At 31.8% G+C, this 17991-nt stretch overlaps 2 protein-coding genes across 2 annotated transcripts; both read left to right on the top strand.

Annotated features, from left to right (window-relative positions):
• The first annotated feature begins 3053 nt into the window (after positions 1-3053).
• On the top strand, positions 3054-4873 carry LOC118061459 (UPF0481 protein At3g47200-like). The gene is made up of 2 exons (XM_035074898.2): positions 3054-3166; positions 3470-4873. Exon 2 carries the CDS (start codon positions 3471-3473, stop codon positions 4773-4775), a length of 1305 nt encoding a protein of 434 aa, XP_034930789.1. The 5' UTR covers positions 3054-3166; position 3470; the 3' UTR covers positions 4776-4873.
• Positions 4874-9568: 4695 nt separating this feature from the next.
• LOC118061486 (UPF0481 protein At3g47200-like) lies at positions 9569-11312 on the top strand. The gene is made up of 2 exons (XM_035074927.2): positions 9569-9667; positions 9846-11312. Exon 2 carries the CDS (start codon positions 9859-9861, stop codon positions 11194-11196), a length of 1338 nt encoding a protein of 445 aa, XP_034930818.1. The 5' UTR covers positions 9569-9667; positions 9846-9858; the 3' UTR covers positions 11197-11312.
• Positions 11313-17991: the final 6679 nt, after the last annotated feature.

Here is a 17991-nt window from a genome sequence, read left to right as displayed (position 1 = left end):
TTAAACTGATATTCTTAGCACTTAGTTTAACAAAGAAGTACTCTCCTTTAAATAAGGTTTTCTTGAGTACAAATATCAAAATAATTTATTTCTTGAGTGTCACAAACAATTCTAATTTAAGGGACTTATTGAATATATCGACAACTTTATTTTTACTTTCACAACAAATGATCTCAATGGTCTCATCCTTTGTGAAATCTCTTAAGAAGTGAAACTTCACATCAACATACTTGCTAAAAAGCATAATTGTTAGAGTATTGTCACACAAAAATTATTGTAGGCCTTTGTCTTTTGAAATTAAGTTCTTCAAGAATTTTCTTCAATCATATCACTTGCATATGCACATGAAGTTGCAGTCATAAATTCAGCTTTCGTGGCAAATAAAGTGACAATTGATTGCTTCTCCAATAACCATGAATAGCTCATAAAAACAAGCTTAAAAACATACCAAAACAATTCTTCTTCTATCATCTTGATCTTCAGCAAAGACACTTGGTAAAGCCAATCAAATATGACTTTTCTCCCTTTTTCGATGATAGCTTATAATGAAAATAACCTAAACTTTAAACCTTGTCCCTCTTTTACTTGTCTATATGAGTTATAGCTAAAAAAAGAAGGACCAACATGTTACTATGTATTAGCATCTGTAGGCATGCAAGTTTGATTTGAGGTTATGATAGGATTTGAATATATGTAAGAATTCTCTTAAAACCTCTTTGAAGGATTAATTGTGATAAATAGAAACATAATTAGGGTTTTGGGAAAAGAATGGAATGAATTGAATGTTATGGATTTATATTATTTGAATGAAGAATTATGTTGGAGAGTTTATGAGGACATTTTTAAGGCCCTTTGGATCGTTCTACTTTGATGTATATATATAATTGAACTTTCATACCTAGAGCTTCTTAAAAACTCATCCAAAACTTTGATGTAAACTGAAGACTTTTATCTGACACAATAAAAATTGCCACTCCATACAACCTCACAATCTCACTAACATACAACTCTTCCAGTTTAGCAAATCTATAGGTAGTTTTCACTAGCAGGAAGTGTGCTAACTTTGTTAACTGATCTACTGTCACCCAAACCGAGTCATGTCCCTCTTGACTCTAAAGCAAGCTCGAAACAAAATCTATAATGACATCCTACTTGTCAACTATGGAACACACACACACACGCGCACACACACACACACAACTGTGGGAAGTCAATCTGCACAATACTGGCACCTTACTCGTCAGCTAGAAAAAACAATTCAATTTGCACATAAGTTAACCACTTTTCTTTAGCATGGAGTAATTAACTAAAGAACTAAATAGGACCGAAAAGACCTTGTTGCTCTTTAAATGGTTGACCAGTATGAACTAATTGGTCGACCAAAACAAACTGGTTGACAATTAATAAAGGAAACAATCAACCTCGCCAAAAAGGGACAACGAATCGCACATTGATTCTGCAATCCTTCAAATTTAAACCTAGCATCAACAAAACAAATAAAAATGATTCAGTGCTCTTAAAATTGTCTTCCTAAACTCCCTAACAAAATTCCTCATTCAAATCATACAAATCCATCATATTAAATCCATTTCATTCTTTTTCCAAAAAAAGTAATCATGTTTCTATTCATCACAATTAATCAAGGGGTTTTAAGAGAATTCTAACTTTCAAATCCTATCACAGCTACAAATTAAACTCACACACCCACCGGATACTAATACATAATAACAAAGAAAGAGGAAGGAAAAATGTTTGTAATTTTTATGTCTATTTACTGTTATTGTTTTTACAAATAAAAAGACTTTGTGCCAAACCCAAGGTCTCACACCCAACATGTGGCCCGGGATTTGAGCTGCCATTTCCATCCTAACAGACAACAGCTGGAACAGACCCCATTTGTGATTTTAAAAAGTTGACGAAGACTTTTAGAAATTAATTCATTCACTTTTATAGTTAAGATTTTATTAAAAATTATTTTTAAGATTTTCTTTTTAACGTGATTAAATAAAGGTAACATTCTAATTCATTAATTCATCAATCCAGATGCAAAACATCAATAAAAAAAAGATAAATAGGGTTGGATTAATTACCTTAGAGCAGGTAATCATACGAACCTCCCACTGCATAAACCTTGCCATGTTCTCCAGCTCGTTAATTTTCACAGATAGAGCCACCAAAGCATACCCTCAAGACATTGCAAGGTTAGACAATAGAAAGCAGAGAAATTAACATGAGGTTTATCAAGTGAAACTTTTAGTAGGAGGGAGAAGAAAGAAAGACAATTAAATTTCTCTCTTTGTTGGTAGGAGAGAACTGCCGCACCATGTTGCTGTCAAAGAACCATCTCAACCCAATAGCTTAAGCTGTTAGGTGAGGTCCCAAGATATGATTTATATTATTCACTAACACACCCTTTCAAGTGAAAGTCCTTTGGGCTTAAAACTTGCACAGACCCACATTACCTTGTGCTTAATTTTATAAAATAAATGGGGATGGTGAGGTTCGAACTCGTGACCGCTTGGTCATCAAGACTCTGATACCATGTCAAAGAACCATTTCAACCCAATAGCTTAAGCTATTAGATGAGGTCCCAATATATGATTTATATTATTCGCTAATACACCCTCTCAAGTGAAAGCCCTTTGGACTTGAAACTTACACAAACCCACATTACCTTGAGCTTAATTTTTATAAAATAAATGTGGATGGTGAGGTTCGAACTCGTGACCGCTTGGTCATCAAGGCTCTGATACCATGTCAAAAAATCATCTCAACCCAATAGCTTAAACTGTTAAATGAGATTTCAAAATATAATTTATATTATTCTCTAACCGCCACAAGCTGGTTAAGGTTAATGCATGGGCAGTGAGTTCCTTTGGCTCGGCAGGCCAAGTGTGAAAAGAAAAGGATAATGCAAATTGTCAATCGTTCATGGGTTGAAGTAAGAAATTAAATTTTTTAATAAAAATTACTTTAAAAAATGAACAGCCGTAATCAACCCCGCCTGATAATAATGTTGATTTGTTGTTTAGCTGCAAATGTCTTCATTGACGAAGACTTTGTGTAGAATAAGAACTGACGGAGAAATGCAGGAACAGAACATTCAAGAAGATTCTGATCAGAAACACTTCAGACTATAGTTTGTGAAAGAACCTAGAGCTACTGAGTAAGTTTTTCGTTTCTGCCAGAAGGCCGCTGAGTGTTTTCTTTATATATGATTTGAAGCAAATCTAAGTATGAAAGTTGTAGTTTAGAGAAGCTACGTATGCTGTAATAATTCAGATTTGATTCCTCCCAAAATATTTTTGTGAATGTTTGACAATATTTTGTGTGATATTTTCATTTCCTCTTTACTTTTGTCTTGGAATTTGTTTAAGCGTCCGTATTAATTAAATGATTTGGTAATCTTGACTGTAGAGATTCTCTGTGATTCCGGCAAACATCTGATCAAATGAGATTTGTGTCACAGGATGGAGAAAGTCGGAACATCAACTGAGCAGATGAAGAGGAATGATCATGTTTCGCTTGACATTGACAAACTAACAGCGTCTGTGCAAGAGGAGTTGAAAACCTTGCATGCCTTCTCTGATGAGTGTTCCATCTACAGAGTTCCTAAAAGACTACGCGACTCGAAGGAATATGCCTACACGCCTCAACTAGTCTCCATTGGGCCCCTTCACCATGGAAAAGAAGAGCTGAAAGAAATGGAAGAGCATAAAAAAATATACCTGCAAGAGTTTCTTAAACTGAGTGAGTTAAGTGTCAAGGAATGCATTGCAGCTATTGCGGAGAGGGAGACAAGATTGCGCAACTGTTACGCAGATAATTTTGAAAATATGAGTACAGAGGACTTTGTGAAAATGATGTTGCTAGATAGCTCCTTCATCATTATGGTCTTCCTGAAAGAGTTTTCCCCTGCCTTCCGAAGAAACAACGACCGTATATTCGGTAAATCGTGGATGATAGAGGACATAACGTTTGACACGTGCTTGCTTGAAAATCAGATTCCGTTCTTCATTCTTGACGACTTGCTTAAGCTTTCCAAAACACTGGGCGGATATTGCATGATTGAGCTTACTCGTGATTTCTTATCAAGCACATTTGGGGATTCATGGGTGCCAAAGGACATTTTGGAGCAAATCAATTCCTCTGAAGTAGAGCATTTTGTTGACTTTCTAAGAAAGTGTCAGCGGCCAGCACAGAGGAAACAGCCACAGGCTCTTGAAACTCGAACCACACCGAGTGCAATGGAGCTCCATCAATCTGGAGTCAAGTTTGAGTTGGGGTCCAGGGAAAAAATATTTGACATGAACTTCGATATTCATAAAGGGGTACTGGAAATACCACCACTATTTTTAGAGGATGATACAGAGAAGTTATTTAGAAACCTCCACGCCTTTGAGCAATGCCATTGCAAAGGTGGATACGTAAGTGACTATATAGCCACCATCAATTTCCATGTTCGTGGTACTAATGATGTAGATATACTTGCTAAGAAAGGAATTATAGATTATTGGCTCTGTGATAATGATGCAGTTATGAGTGTTCTCCATGATCTTGACAGAGGAAATGTTGTTAACAGTAAACGATTCTATTTTGCTGATGTCGTTGGAGGTGTGAATAACTACTGCAGAAAGCGGAGGCACAAATGGATAGCAGCCTTGAAACAAAATTATTTCCATAATCCATGGGTTTCCATCTCTGTTGTTGCAGCTGGGGCTCTTCTAATACTCACTGTCATACAAACAGTGTGTTCTGCCATTCAAGTGAAATAGGTTCTACCCTTTCGATCGTGTCCTACAAATAAAAGAGTTCTGTTTGTGTTTCCTGTGAGATTGCTATAAATGATCAGTGCTAGTTTCTTCCACGTCATGTTTTCTCTGCAAAATGGTTTGTATCAATCAACATGCTATCAATTAGTCAGAAAAGGATCAGGTAATGAATGGCATTGAAGTGCATTTCATATTGCAATGACTTATTTCTAACAAATCAATTAACAAATTTTTATTTCTAACAACACATTAAAAATCAATTACTTAACCTTAAACTCATAATAATCATTAATTTTAACAACATAAACTTCAAATCTTTATAAATCTTAATCTCTTCTTTAATCTTTTTATAAACAAACCATAATTGAAAGTAATATAAAAAGGAATCAGTTTCTCACTACTTCCATCTTTCTTTAACTAAAAAACTCAAGGTCAAAAACCAAAATCCTTGGTTTGATGAGAGAAGGGTCACGACAACCACAATAATTAAAAGAGAAAAAAACAATTCTCTTACAGCTTTTCTTTATATACCTAGGCTAATTTAAGTTTGGTTTGGACTAACTTGAGCTTGAGTTTGGACCAAAAGTTTAGGTTTTACACTACTACTTTGACCTAGTTTTATTAATTTAATTAGTTAAAATAGAAATAGTGAAATTCAAACCCATCCTATTTTTTAAAACTCTAATATTAATTATATCAAAAAACCATAATGTCTCCCGATATAATTTATATATCACTAGAAATGTGGCCCACGCTAAGTTGCGGGTTAATTTTTTTATATAAAAAAGTTAAAATTTAAGAGTATTAGGTTTTTCTACAAAGTTATACCTAAGAGCATTGGGTCTATCTGTTACTCCTGATCCAAAAGTTATATTTATATTATTAATAATAATATTAAACTTGCATGACTCAAGTTTAAGTGAGGTTAGTAGCAACATCAAATCTGGAGCCTTTGATATGAGTCTAGTTGCAAGGTTTTGTTATAAAAGAGTGATAATTAAAAAGGAAAAAAATTTAATATTACAGAATGAAATTAAAAAAAAAAAGATTAATTAGAAAAAAAAAAAAAAAACAATAAAGCAAAGCATTATTCCGATGAATAGTGCTTTGCAAAGAGGGGTATAGTAAAATCCCCTCATGAGATCATAATAATTTAATGACCAATAAACAAAACAAATCATAAATTTTAATTCTTAATCAAATCGATATTAAAAGATGAAATTAAAAGAAAAAAAAACTACTTAAGAAAAAGAAAAAAAATCTTAATCAACTGGTTTAACCAGTCAAACCTGGGATTCGTGTCATAAAATTGGAAGAAAAAAGTTGATGTCTTTTAGTTATAGTTAATTACAATATTTAAAGATGAAATTGAAAGAAAAAACTAATAAAGAAAAAGAAAAAAAAATATGAATCAACTGGGTTAGCCCAACAAATCAGGTTAACCCGTCAAACCTGAGATTTGTGTCATGAGAGTGTGATAACTAAATAGAAAACAATTAACATTAATAAACTAAAATGAACAAAAAAAAGATTAATTAAAAAGAAAAAAACAAAGGAAAAAAAACCTACAGGAAGAAAAAAAAATAATGAAGAAAAAGAAAAAAAATATGAATTAACTCGGTTAACCCATAAAACCAGGTTAATCCATCAAACCTGAGATTTGTGTCATAAAAGTTTGATAACTAAATAGAAAAAAACTTAATATTAACAAACTAAATCTTAAAAAAATAATTAAAAAGCAAAACAAAAAAAACAAAAACAAAAACAAAAAACAAAAATACTAAACAAAAAAAATATTAATTAAAAAAAAAAACAAAGAAAGAAAAGCTTACATGAAGAAAAAAACAAATGAAGAAAAAAAAATCTGAATTAACTGGGTTAACCCTTCAAACCAGGTTAACCCGTCAAATTTGGGATTCGTGTCATGAAAGTTTGATAACTGAATAGGAAAAAAAATCACGGGTTAACCCAGAATTAGCTGGGTTAACCCGTCAAATTCGGAATCCGTTTCATGAAAGTTTGATAACTAAATAGAAAAAATTTAACATTAACAAACTAAATTAAATGAAAAAATTAATTAAAAAAAACTAGAAAAAAAATTCAAGTTAACGCGTCAAACCCGAAACCCATGGAACGAAAGTTTGATAACTAAATAGAAAAAAAATTTAACATTAACAAAAAAAATTAAACAAAATAAAATATTCATTAAAAAAAAAACAAAGAAAACAAAACAGCTTAAAAAATACGAAGAAAAAAGCAAAGAAAAAAAAAGCTAAAAAAAACAAAGCAAAAAAAAAAGTTAAGCATTTCACTATGGACTGCACTCGAAAAAATTAATTAAAAAGAAAAACCAGAAAAAAAAATTCAGGTTAACCCATCAAACCTGGAACTTGTATCATGAAAATTTGATAACTAAATAGAAAAAAATTTAACATTAAAAAAAAATTCATTAAAAAAAGCAAAGAAAAAAAAACAGCTTAAAGAAAACAAAGAAAAAGAAGAAAAGAAAAGAAAAAAATCCTAAAAAACAAAGTAAAAAGAAAAAAAAAATACAACTCAGCATTTCATTGTAGACTTGCACATTGAAACACTGAGCAATTTTAGTTATTATTATAATTCTCTAACAACATTCATGGTAATAACTAATTATAAATTAAAACATGAACTACTTCAAAATATCAATTACTAAGACAGTTCTTATGAAGTCAACAAAATTTTATACTTCAGAGGAATTCATTTCCTCTAAAATGTCTTTTGTAAACCATGTAATTTATTTTTATATTGAAGAAAAATTTAATTTTTCCTGTAATATAGTATGGGTTAATAATTTAATTTATTACTATAGTAGAAAATATGTATATTTTTGCTGAGTATTTTCTTGACAAGAAAAGGAGTTTCAAGCAAGCACAGGTCAATCCCTACCTCACGTATCTTCCATGGACAAGAGAAGATACGGTCGTTTCTGCCTCGGAAAGCACTGATGCATCGTTTCAGTATGATCATAAAGACGAAGGCAGCATCTACTAAGATCATTCTCACAAATTTCTCACTGCTAAGATCTTTAGAGGTTTCGGCATAACAATTACGCAATGTTGCTTCACGGTCGCCTATGAGTTCAATAAAGTCCTCCAAGCTTGCATTGCTCCATTTAAGAAAATCCTGCAGGTACTTTCTTTTATGTTCTTCCATTTCTTGCAGCTGCTTTTTGTCACGATGAAATGGACCAGTGGAGACTACTTGAGGTGTGTAGGCCTTGTCGTTTAACACTCGCAGTCGCTTTGGAACTTTATAGATACCTAATATATATATTGGATTTGGACCTAAGGTTTCCAAATTCTTTTTCACATTCGCTGATAACCTGCAAACATGATCTCCCTTGTCATTTTTCTCGCTTGATTCTTCGCCAGTCTTCATCCTGTGAATGAACTGGGATAATTTCTATCTGTCAGACTCAGCAAATTATTTGATGATACTGATACTGAAACAAATACAAAACAAATGTAAAGAACAGATGAAAACTCCATGGATTCTCACACAAAGGAGTCTCAAATAACTATAAAAAGCAGGAAATCTTGCTGAACTTTATCATAACCGAATAAAGTCCCTAGTAACAGAGTGGTTAGTTTCAAAACGGTATCGTTTCCATTTTCTCAGTTGCCATTTGAAAACTCCATGGTTTCAAAACGGACCATTACTCAGTTGCCATTTTCCTCTTTCATTAATAATTTAAGTTACTGAATGATTTTTTTTATATAATATCGTAATCTTAATAATTAAATGATAAAAAATTTAAATCTTATTATTTTTATTTATTTGATAAAAGTTAAACTTAAAATAATATAAATTTGTGTAAATTTTAAATTCCGCTTAAATAAATATACTAAAAATAATACAAAACATAACTTAAAACTTCATTTAATAATTTAAATTATTAAATTAAAATAATTTTTTAACCTATCATCACTGCAAGGAACAGGAAGATAAGCAAGATAAACATTTGGATTTTCTAAATAGGACTTTTGATTGGCTTCAAAATCCTCGCTCTAAGTTCCTCATAGCTGATAAAGATATTATTTTAATATATTTTTAAATAAAAATTACTTTAAAAAAGCTGTAGTCAACCCCACATGATAATAATGCTGATTTGTTGTTTAGCTGCAAAAGTCTACATTGACGAAGACTTTGTGTAGAAGAAGAACTGATGGAGAAATGCAGGAACAGAACATATTATTTTGATTGGCTTCAAAATCCTCGCTCTAAGTTCCTCAAAGAACCTCTGCAGCAAAATAATTCTGAAACTTGCAACTTGCTTAGTTTTCATATGCACTCTTTCTTACTAAACGGAAAAACGAAATCGGAGATTTTACAGTTTCATTTTCTACATAACTTTCTTTTGCTTCTATAATTCTGAAACTTTTCTTACCTTGTGTTCTGCCTGTTTCTGTGTCTAAAAATATTTACACTCTAGTTTCAAGTTCTCTTCATTTATAGGCATTTAATTTTGTGACAAAATATCCATGGTTGGAACAGGGCCTCAGACCTCATTTTAGAGGTTATTTGAGAGCGTTGTAATAGTTATTTTTTAAAGTGATTTTTATTAAAAAAAATACATCAAAATAATATTTATTTATTTTTAAAAAATATTTTTAATATCAGTACATCAAAATAATTTAAAAATATAAAAAAATAAACCTAAAAAAAATAATTTTGAAATTTTATAGAATGCGGTCCAAACAGTGCTTGGTATTGTTGATTTTTACTAAACAAGAGAACAGCTGGAACCGAGCCCTCTTATTGATGTTGAATTGCAGGAACAAAACAGTCAAGAAAATTCTGATCAGAAACACTTAAGTCCACTTAGAGTTTTTTCTACATAGGTTTTGTAGCAAATCTAAGTATGTAAGCTGTAATTTAGAGAAGCTACGTATATTGTAATAATTCAGATTCGTTTCCTTCCAAATATTTTTGTGATTGTCTGACAATATTTTGTGTGATATTTTCATTTCCTTTTTACATTTGTGTTGGAATTTGTTTACGCATCCGTATTAATAAATGATTTGGTAATTTTGACAGGAGAGATCACTCAATGAGTCACAGGACGGAGATTGTTGGAACATCAACTGATCCGCTGATGAACAAGGGAGATCATGGTTCGGTTAACACTAACAAGTTAGCAACGTCCATGCAAGAGGAGTTCAATAAATTGCGTCCTTTCTCCGATGAGTGTTCAATCTACAGGGTTCCTAAAAGACTACTCAAGTTAAATAGACGAGCTTATACACCTCAAGTAGTCTCCATCGGCCCACTTCACCATGGAAAAAAAGAGCTACAAGAAATGGAAGAGCATAAGAAAATGTACCTTCAAGATTTTCTTAAATTCAGCGAGGTAAACCTTGAGGATTTTATTGCATTTATTGCAGAGAAGGAAACGAGATTGCGAAACTGTTATGCAGCAACCTTTGAAAAGCTTAGCAGTGAAAATTTTGTGAAAATGATGCTTCTCGATTGCTCCTTCGTCATTATGGTCTTACTGAGGTTTTGCTTCGGAAATATTGGCTTCGGATATATTGGATGCAGAAATGACCGTATATTCGGTAAACCTTGGATGATCAGTGATGTATCCAGGGACATGTGCTTGCTTGAAAATCTGCTTCCATTCTTCATTCTAGAAGACTTGATTAAGCTATCCAAAATAAGGTGCCCTATTTCCTTGATTGAGCTCACCTTTGTATTCTTTACACGCATATGGTCTTCATGGGTGCCCCCGGACAGTTTGGAGAAAATCAAGTTCTGTGAAGCAGAGCATTTTGTTGCTTTTCTGAGAATCTGTCAGCAGCCAACAGAGCAAAAACAGCTAAGGGAAAGGGAAATCGATACTCTAAGCACACCCAATGCAATGGATCTCCATCAAGCTGGAGTCAGGTTTAAGTTGGGGTCCAGCAAGAAACTACTAGACATAAAATTCGACGCTGATAAAGGGACACTGGAAATTCCATGTTTAAAGATTGTGGATGCCACAGAAACGTTATTCAGGAATGTCCAAGCCTTTGAGCAATGCCATTTCGGTTCTGGTTTTATAGGTAACTATATCACGATGATCAATTTGGTTGTTCATGCTTCCAAGGACTTAGAAATACTCGCAAGAAAAGGAATTGTGGAGAATTGGCTACGTGATAACGATGCCCTCTTAAGACTTCTCCACAATCTTTCCAAAGAAAATATTGTTGATAGGCACGATTTCTATTTTTCTGATGTCGTTGAACATCTGGAGAAGTATTACAAAAGGCGTAGGCACAAATGGAAGGCAGCTCTGAAACATAAGTATTTCGACAATCCGTGGACCATAATCTCTGTTATTGCAGCTGGAATGCTCCTCCTACTTACTGTCATACAAGCAGTGTGTTCTATCATTCAAGTTGTTTAGATTCTGCCATTTTAATTGTTCTTTTGTTTCTTTTTTTCTGTAAATAAACAGTGTGCTCTGTGATTTCCTCTTCTGAAATTGCAATGTATTTCCTTCAGTAACTAATCCATGTTGGTTTCTTCTACTTCTTGTTTATCCTTCAGTAATATATTTTATGGTAGCTCTAACTGTGATTTAAAAAATTTTATTTTATAAAAATTATTTTTAATTAAGATTGGTTTGATATTTATATGTTTGGTTAAAACTGAAATTGAATAAAAAATAATTTAATGTGTTTAGTTAATAATATTTTTTAAATTGAAGTTATAACATAAATATAAAAAATATATATATATAATTGAGATTACAATATAAGTAAATTTAATTAACTTTAAACTAGTTTTTTTTTAAAAAAATATTGTTCACGCGACCAGTCCTACTAAATTAATAAATTAACTGTACTATTTTGATTTTAAAAAAGGACTGTTCACTTATGAACAGTACAGATAAAAAAAATAATTGAGAGTTGCTTTCAATTTAACTAAGTGGGCCTCACCAGAAATTAATTGTATTTTGGAGCGTTACAAAATATTTATTTTACTGTGGTTGCTACAAATACAGAAACAAGAACGTAAATAAACGGTCTCAATAATTATTGCTGATTTTTAGAGCATGTTTGTTTGCAGGAAAGTGAATTCCTGGAATTCACTTTCCTTGTTTTCCCATGTTTGGTAACCATTTGGAAAAGGAGTCAACGAAATTGAAATTCCGGTCAAAGTTAAAAAAGCAACACTATGAAAGGAAAGTGTTTTCCTTCTGTTAAAGAAAGGAAAACACTTTCCTGTTTTTTTCTCCGTTCATTTGCCCAAATAATAGTCTCTCTTTCTCTTTTATTTCATCAAAACCAAATACTCCGTTCATTTCCTTTTTTTTGCCTCCAGAGTCGCAGCTAACACTGGCCTGGAAGAAGACGATGATGAAGGTGCAGTGGCTGGCCAAAGTTTGCTCTCTCCTCTGTATAATCTCCCTCCCTCTGTTCGTTGCTTTTTTTTCTTTAATCTTCTCTGTTTCCTTGAGAAGAAACAGAGGAACGAAAGTCAGTTTATTCTCCTCTCCCCCCCCCGTTTCACTGGGTTTTTTGTGTCTGGGTTTAGCCTCTCCCTCTCTTTCGGTTCTGCTCTCCTCTCCTTCGTTGCTTTTTTTCTTCACCTCCTCTGTTTCCTTGAGAAGAAACAGAGGAACGAAAAGCCCGTTTATTTTCTCCTCCCCCACCCTTTCGTTTCTGTGATCCTCTTCTGTGGTCTTTCGTTCTCTAGCTTTTATAGCCAGAGAACAATGCTGTTTCATCCATTGATTGCAGGTGTAATGGTGGCGATGGGCGGCTGAACGGTTGAAGAAGATGAACAGTGTCTAGAAACGGCACCATTTTTGGTGTTTAATGGTTATTTTTCAGTTTGGCCCTTGAAGTTTTAACAGTTTTGTAATTAAGCTCCTGGTTTAAACTGTAATTGGCCCCCTGCATTTGCATGAAAATTTCAATGTAGTCCTTGGATTTTAATTGTGCAATTTTGACCCCAAACTTTAATAGTTCTTCAATTAAGTCCTTGCTTTAATTAATTTAATTAAATCCAAGTCCAATTAAGTCTCAAAAATTATCGATTCTCCAATTAAACCCATAATTGGATTAATTAAATTAATTCCAAGCTTAATTAAGTCTCAAAACTTATCGATTCTCCAATTAAACCCTTAATTGGATTAATTAAATTAATTCCAAGCTCAATTAAGTCTCAAAACTTATCAATTCTCTAATTAAACCCTTAATTGTATGAATATAGGATATAATAAAAAAAAATCATCATTATACATTTTAGATTTCATTTTTTTTTATTGTAAGTGATTAAATATTTTATATTAAATATTTTATATATATTAGATAAATTTGAAAAAAAAATTAATTTATTAATAAATTATTTTCCAGTTTATTTTTCATAATACAACCAAACACTGGAAAGTGTTTTCCAGTTTATTTTTCATAACACAACCAAATATCAAAAAATATTTTTCTAGAATTCACTTTCATGCAAACAAACGGAGTCTTACTCAACAAGACAACAGCCGGAACCGACCCCTCTTATTAATGTTGATTTGGGGTCCGGCCGTCTAAATTGACGAAGACTGTGTAGAAGAAGAAGTGACGGTGAATTGTAAATTATAGCTATGTATGTTGTATTAATTCAGATTCGGTTCCTTCCAAATATTTTTGTGATTGTTTGATAATAATTTGTGTGATATTTTCATTTCCTTTTTACATTTGTGTTGGAATTTGTTTACGCATCCGTATTAATTAAGTGATTTGGTAATTTTGACAGGAAAGATCATTCAATTCAACGAGTCACAGGACGCGCCGAGATTGTTGAAACAGCAACTGAGCTGATGAAAAAGGAGGTCATGTTTCGGTCAGATACTTTTGTAATGTTTATCTGTCTGGTTACTGTTATTGTTTTTACAAATAAAAAGACCCTGTGCTAAACCCAAGGCCTCACACCCAACACGTGGCCCGGGATTTGAGCCGCCATTTCCATCCAAACAGACAACAGCTGGAAAAGACCCCGCTTATTGTTTGTGGTCCAGCTGGAAGACTCTAAAAGTTGACGAAGACTTTTAGAAATTAATTCATTCACTTTTACAAGATTTTCTTTTTAACGTGATTAAAATAAAGGTAACATTCTAATTCATTAATCCAGATGCAAAACATCAATAAAAAAAGATAAATAGGGTTGGATTAATTACCTTAGATCGAGCAGGTAATCATACGAACCTCCCACTGCATAAACCTTGCCATGTTCTCCAGCTCGTTAATTTTCATAGATAGAGCCACCAAAGCATACCCTCAAGTATTGAATGGCATTGAAGTGCATTTCAGTATTGCAATAACTTATTTCTAACAAATTAATTAATAAATTTTTATTTTTAACAACACATTAAAAATCAATCAATCACTTAACCTTAAACTCATAATAATCATGAATTAATTTTAACAATATAAACTTCAAATCTTTTTAAATCTTAATCTTTTATTTAATTATTTTATAAACAAACCATAATTAAAAATAACATAAAAAGAAACCACTTTCTCGTTAATTTCCATCTTTCTTTGACTAAAAAACTCAAGATTGAAAATCTAAATCCTTGGTTTGACGAGGAAAAGGTCACAATAACCACAATAATTACAAGAGAAAAAAACAATTCTCTTACAACTTTTCCTTATATACCTAGGTTAATTTAAATTGGGTTTGGACTGACTTGAGCTTGAATTTAGATCAAAAATTTAGGTTTTACACTACTACTTCGACCTAGTTTTATTAATTTAATTAGTTAAAATAGAAATGGTGAAATTCAAACCCATCCTTATTTTTTAAAACTCTAATATTAATTATATCAAAAAACCATAATGTCTCCCTGTATAATTTACATATCATTCTCTAACAATATTCATGGTAATATCTAATTATAAATTAAAACATGAACTACTTTAAAATATCAATTACTAGACAATTTCTTATGAAGTCAACAAAATACTCTACTTAAGAAGAATTCATTTTCTCTGTAAACCATGTAATTTATTTTTAATTCCAAGTAAAATTTAACACGTTTCGTAATATAGTGTGAGTCAATAATCTAGTTTGTTATTATATTAAAAAAAATATATATTTTTACTGAGGATTTTCTTAACAAGAAAAGGAATTGAAAATTAAGAAAATATAAATACTAATTAACCAAGGATTGAAAATTAAAAAAATTAATATTGCATTACTTTTTATGATTAGTTAAGAGTAGATGAATCAAAGATAGAGAAAAAAAAAAGTTAAAAACAAAATACAAAATGTCACTATTAATTTGGGCCAGGTTTTTTTTTTTTTTTTTCCTCATCAAAGCCTGCTGAAAGATTTGTTCAGCCTTAAGCTCGTGCCCATCTGCTTCACGAAGCACATAAGTTAAGCTCAAATATTCTCAGTTGGTCAAGGCCTAGTCTACTCCAGCCAGCTTTCTAATACTAGAGGTGGCAGTCCATGGATTTTTTAAATAAACATCCTTCAACTTTGCCTTCCCTTATGGCCCAACTAAAACTTGTTCCAGGCAAGAATTGAACTGCTAAATAATCTGAGGCCCAAGCCATCCTTTGAGGTCTAATTTTGGGGCAAAGGAGTGTGCAGCCTGGTATTGTTTTCTTGGATTTGACTTCATTGAAGCTAGTGATAACATAATGTATCATATTATATTCGTGAAATTCCATTTCTAATTGGACTCAGGCAGGGAATGCTTTAATTTATAGGGAAAAAGCTACTCTACTCTTTGAATGATGTTCAGTCTTGATTAAACGAGTTAATTTGATAAACTCAACCCAAAATATTATCAAAATGAGATTTTAAATTGAAATAAAAAATACATTAACCCAGTAAAACTCGATTAATCTGACATGGTTTTCTCCTAGCTATCTGTATGTACACTTGATAGCCAGGAGAAAACAACACAGAATTTCCATCTTTATTCTACATTATAGCTTTCTACAGGAAATGAAGCAATTGAAAGGGTAGACTCTAAACGATTTGAATAATAGAACACACCGCTTGGATGATGGTGAGTAGGAGGAGAAAAGCAGCTGCAATATTAATAACGGAGATTATGGACCATGGATTTTGGAAATAATTTTGTCTCAAGTTTGCCTTCCATCTCGGCCAATCTCTTCCGCAGTAATTATTCAAATCTTCCAGGACATCGGAAAAGTAGAAGTTCTTCCGGGAGACAATATTTTCTCTGGAAAAAATAATGTAAAAAAGAGTAGCCACTGCTTCATTATTAGACAACCAGTTTCCTATAATTCCATTTCGAACAAGAATTTCGACATCCTAAGGTTTCCAAATTCTTTTTCACATTTGCTGCTAATCTGTAAACATGATCTCCCTTATCATTTTTCTCGCTTGATTCTTCGCCAGTCTTCATCCTGTGAATGAACTGGGATAATTTCTATCTGTCAGACTCAACAAATTATTTGATGATATTGATAATGAAACAGATACAAAACAAATGTAAAGAACAGATGAAAACTCCATGGATTCTCACACAAAAGAGTCTCGAATAACTATATAAAGCAGGAAATCTTGTTGAACTTTATCATACCCGAATAAAGTCCCCAATAACAGAGTAGTTAGTTTCAAAACGATATTGTTTTAGTGGTTTTTTTGATATAGTAACCAGGTTAAAGGTTGATTTATTGGTTCAAAAAGAAATCAAGCCTGGGTGGCTAGACTTCAAGTCGACTTACCGGCTAGAATAGGTTTGATAATTATACCTTAAATCATATTTATTAAAAAATAATATAAATTATATTTTAAAATTCTAGGAATAGTTACTAGATATGACCTGAAAAAAAAAAACAAGAAGAAGCATTTGTCACGTCTTCCAGTCACTTGTGCATCATTGTGAAAACCTTTGCCAATGAGAAAATGTTGTTGTTCACGTGAAATCATGTGAGCCCCAGGGTCATGTCTTGACTGATTATCCATGTAAAAGTAATCATGTGAGCTGGATGTCTATTGTATTCTGGAATGGTGGGCACGGACCAATTTCTCAGTTGCTATTTTTCTTTTTAATTAATAATTTAAGTTATTAAAATAAATTTTTATATAATATTAGAATCTTGATAATTAAATGATTAAAATTAAAATTTTATATATTTATTTTAAATTAATATATTTTTAATATTTTCAAATTATTTTAATGTGTTAATGTTAAAAATAATTTTTTTAAAATAAAAAAATATTATTAATATATATTTTAATATAAAAAATTATTTAAAAAATAACTGCAACTACGATATCATATAAGTTTTATGTTAAAAATAAAAAATGATGGTGAATTGTAATTTAGAGCCGTTGTAATAATGCAGATCTTCAAAGGGTGAGACGTTACTTGGAGGAATACTAAATTGCATGGTATTGTTAAGATATCTTGTATAAGGACAGCATGCATGCCATTTATTAAGCGGCATGATAGGACATTTAAGCTAACAGATCCATCTCCAGAGCACTGCCCTCCTGGGGAATTCATTAGGGAAATTCCCCTCCCAAACCTCATTCCAGAAGATGCGAAGCTGGAAGCATACCGTGATGAGACCGGAACAGTGCTTGAAATTATTGTGCCCAGGCATCGTGTAGGACCAGAAGAACATATAAGTTCGTGTATGCCTTCGCCCCTCTCCTTGGAGTGAATGAGCATCTTTCTTTACTAACTTCATTCCATAAAGCAATCTATGAAATGATATTTTCCCTTTTTCTAGATGAAATTTCATGTCCTTTTCTTTTATACGTTTGTATTTTCGATTCATGTTTGGGTTGGGTGGCTTTACAAAGTAAATTAATCTTACTCCCCAAGGGAAGAACTTTAGTAGCTCAGTTGACCTTGGAACGCACCAATGTCCGTTGTGCTTGTTTTAAACATTCCAATTCTCAGTGTATTTTTTCCTCTTTAATTAATAATTTAAGTTACTGAATTAAAATAATTTTTTATATAATATCATAATCTTAATAATTAAATGATTAAAAATTTAAATTTTATTATTTTTATTTATTTGATAAAAATTAAGCTTAAAATAATATGAATTTATGTAAATTTTTAAATTTAAAGAGCTTTAACTTAAATAAATATACTAGAAAATAATACAAATTATAACTTGAACCTTCACTTAATAATTTAACTTATTAAATTAAGATGGTTTTTTTGACAATAACTGCAAGGAACAGGAAGATAAGCAAGATA

The sequence above is a fragment of the Populus alba genome, chromosome 1, assembly GCF_005239225.2.
Source record: "Populus alba chromosome 1, ASM523922v2, whole genome shotgun sequence".
Classification (NCBI taxonomy): domain Eukaryota; kingdom Viridiplantae; phylum Streptophyta; class Magnoliopsida; order Malpighiales; family Salicaceae; genus Populus; species Populus alba.
The sequence above is the reverse complement of the archived record's forward strand: the minus strand, read 5'-3'. Positions and strand labels throughout refer to the sequence as shown.

Excerpts from the sequence above, each read along its gene's own strand:
- LOC118061459 (XM_035074898.2), top strand. The coding sequence starts at position 3,471 with ATGGAGAAAGTCGGAACATCAACTGAGCAGATGAAGAGGAATGATCAT.
- LOC118061486 (XM_035074927.2), top strand. The coding sequence starts at position 9,859 with ATGAGTCACAGGACGGAGATTGTTGGAACATCAACTGATCCGCTGATG.